The following is a 3,651-nucleotide window of genomic DNA, read 5'->3' on the forward strand; positions in this document are numbered from 1 at the left end:
GAAATTAACACTCTAATAATGCATAATTCATGAAATAAAAATACTATTTGTACGCTAAAATTAGTCACTAAAATCAATCACCAATGTATTTATATATTAATACATGTATGGTTTAATTTATTTTCAATGTGTATTTATATTTTAGTATATATTTTATACTAATAGTTGACTTTTGTGGCTACTTTTAGTATATACATAACATAATTCTTCGTAAAAATACCATTATTAAAAAATAAAGTGGAAATTTCCCTCCATTTAAAGGTTATTTTTCCTTGTGTGTGTGGCTCTATATACTCTGCAACCGAGCGTGTTGTCTCCAAGGCTTAATAGACACTTACATACCTCAGTTGATTATTATGAGGCGCTACAAGAGAGTTGTTGTTGCTTCTTAAGCGTATTCTATTCACAGTAGACATGGCTGGAAGTAATGAAGTCAACCTGAATGAGTCTAGGGTGAGCATTCAGCAATAAACATAACATTAATACTCTCAAATTTTCCATTCTTATTATAAAGTTGTTCTTGTTTGATTTGCAGAGTGTTGTTCCGTTGAACACGTGGGTTCTGATATCGAATTTCAAGCTAGCTTACAATCTGTTAAGGAGAGCAGATGGAACTTTCAACAGAGAATTAGCAGAGTTTCTTGACCGCAAAGTTCCATCCAATTCCATCCCCGTCCACGGCGTCTGGTCCTTCGATCATATCGATCAGAGAACCCCCGGCCTATTCTACCGTCTATACCTTCAGGACTCTCATCAACGGGGATGTGCCACCGCCGCCACCGTAATCCCCGACATGGACAAGCCTCTCAGCACCACCGATATCGTCCCCGTCATAATCTTCTTCCACGGTGGAAGCTTCTCTCATTCCTCCGCCAACAGCGCAATCTACGACACTTTCTGCCGCCGTCTCGTCAATGTAAGCAATTCCGTCGTTGTCTCCGTCAACTACCGCCGTTCACCGGAGTATCGCTTTCCCTGCGCTTACGAGGACGGCTGGACCGCCCTGGAGTGGGTCAGATCGAGAAAATGGCTCCGGAGCGGAAGATCCGAATCGGAATCGGAATCAGAATCAAAGGTTTATGTATACATGGCGGGTGACAGTTCCGGTGGAAACATAGTTCACCACGTGGCGGTGAGAGCGGCGGAGGAAGGAATCGAGGTTCTCGGTAACATCCTTCTTCATCCACTGTTCGGTGGAGAGAAGAGGACTGAGTCAGAGATAAGGCTTGATGGAAAGTATTTCGTGAAGCTTCAAGATCGAGATTGGTATTGGCGGGCTTTTCTTCCTGAAGGAGAAGATAGAGACCACCCTGCTTGTAACCCGTTTGGGCCAAGGGGTAGGTCCCTTAAGGGCCTAAGCTCATTCCCTAAGACTCTTGTTTGTGTTGCTGGTTTGGATCTTCTCCAAGATTGGCAATTGGCTTATGCCAATTCCCTTAGGTCCTTTTCTCACCATGTCAATCTTCTTTACCTTAAGGATGCCACCATTGGTTTCTACTTCTTGCCAAACAATGATCATTTCTCTTCTCTCATGGATCAAATCAACAACTTCGTCAACCCTAACTGTTAATAATACACTACTCTTTATCTTATCTTATCTTATCCAATCTTATCTGACTCATTTTTCTTATACTTGTTGTGTGTTTATCGAGCGGTCACATCCCGCTCGAATATATAATAAGTAGGAGAAAAAATGAGTCAATTTTTCTTGTTATTACTTAACTTTACCTATAGGAACGGCATACATAACAACAGGTTTGACATTTTTCATTTAGGGTACTCTCTATATATTGTTACTGTGTTGTCTCCTATTTTGTAGTAATGGTGTGTAGTTATGAAATTGTGTTGCTTCTTTTTATTCTTATTGTCATATAGAAGTGGCCAATTTGAGAGTCTTGTGTAATTGGTATACTGCAGCTTCTTGTTCTGTCTAGTCATGTCTTTTGAAGGGGTAGGAACTAGAAACCACTCTCAGTTTTATTCACTTCATATTTTAGTTAGTTTTCACCTTAGTATTAAGAGAGGTTATGGATTCTATTGTAGCATGTACTAATTACTGATATGGTTATGTATTTATTTTTCTTTTTTATTTATGTCCATGTCTATGGTGCTTGTATTGAGTGCTTCAATATAATTTTACTTTGGTGCATGCTGTGTGCAGTTATTTAGGGATATTGGCTTAGCTATTGCGACAAAAGACAAAAGACAAAAGATTAAAAACAAAGGGGCTATGATAAAGTCTAGTGTAAAACAACTTCTGGGTGGGTTGTGTCAATTTGACCAGAAAAAAGAAAAGTAAAAAAGAAATAAAAAGAAATTTACCCTTCTGTCTGTCCGAAAGGGTCATTTACCTTTTTTCATAATTAATCACCAAAAATCTAAAGTAGCATCCGAATCATAATCATAAGCAACATTATAGCATACAAGTTAGTGGTTAATAAAAAATTCTTAATCACATAAATCTAATTGAACGAACATGTAATAAGTTTTATTTGTTGACTAATAATATGTTTTAGAAAGTTAATTAGAATTGAAGATGATGATGATCTTGGTTATAGCAATAAGGCAAAGGGCATGAGTTGAGAGTTGAGACCTACGAAAAAGGTTTCGCGCATGGAATGATTGGATTAGGCAGGAGCTTGATTGATTCATGGATTTCGCCATCTTTCAACATCAATCTGATAAATTCTTGTCCTCTCCTTATTGGGTGTATTTGGAGAGTAGGAAAACAACAAAAATGAGAATTTGGCACTGCTTTCATGGGGGGAACCCATTTTCCTACACTAGTGGTTGGGATTTTTGGACTTATTCACAGGGACCACTTTTGGAAAACCCACGACCCATTTACTCCAATTAAATAAACTCATCTTTATTTATTTCACACTTGAGCTAGCCTCAATCATCATAAATTATTAAGTTTCAAATAAATGTAACAGGAATATATATTATTTTTTTATTTCTCAAAGTATTTTTTAACTTGACTAGTGAAGAACTAAACTACCACAAGTTTAAATTTTATTTAAATATTTTACGTTCATCAATAGATTTTTACATATATAAATAATATTTAAATTTATGATATTTATTTAAATAGATGAGCGAACTAATTATTTGACTAATTCAAATTGTTTACAAAAATAATATGTTATTTTATCTATAAAATTTAATTTTAATATACTAATAATATAAAATATTTTATATAATTTTTAATTATATCTATTTTTTTGGATGATCGTTTACATAGTTTATTAAAAAATAATTATTTTTATTAACATATTGTTATATAATTAGATGCACAACTAAAACCAATTTACGTTAAAAGTGAATCAAAATCAAACTCATTTTTATATAAATAAAAGTTTTCACACATGACAGGTTTTTATTTGGGTATTAAAAGGTTACAAAATATTACCCTACAACTGTCAATTATTTGTTCGAATTATAAAGTACTTATTATTTTATTTTTTATTTTTTTTGTAGAAAATCAAAATAGCTATACAAATATCAATTTTTGTAAGAAAAGAAAAGAGAAGATTAAAAATCCTTTTGGGTTTGCTTTAATTAAAGTGTTTAATGCTACTCACCAAGTGGTAGAAACAGCTAAGCTTGGACAAGGACATGGAACCCTGTCTTTTGTTGACTTCTTTTTTT

At 34.5% G+C, this 3,651-nt stretch overlaps 1 protein-coding gene across 1 annotated transcript; it reads left to right on the plus strand.

The window, feature by feature from the left end:
• The first annotated feature begins 218 nt into the window (after positions 1-218).
• On the plus strand, positions 219-2,093 carry LOC130935046 (gibberellin receptor GID1B-like). The gene is made up of 2 exons (XM_057864592.1): positions 219-453; positions 536-2,093. The coding sequence occupies exons 1-2, from the start codon at positions 415-417 to the stop codon at positions 1,568-1,570; spliced, it is 1,074 nt and encodes a 357-aa protein (XP_057720575.1). The 5' UTR covers positions 219-414; the 3' UTR covers positions 1,571-2,093.
• Positions 2,094-3,651: the final 1,558 nt, after the last annotated feature.

This window comes from Arachis stenosperma, chromosome 6 (genome assembly GCF_014773155.1).
Source record: "Arachis stenosperma cultivar V10309 chromosome 6, arast.V10309.gnm1.PFL2, whole genome shotgun sequence".
Taxonomy (NCBI): domain Eukaryota; kingdom Viridiplantae; phylum Streptophyta; class Magnoliopsida; order Fabales; family Fabaceae; genus Arachis; species Arachis stenosperma.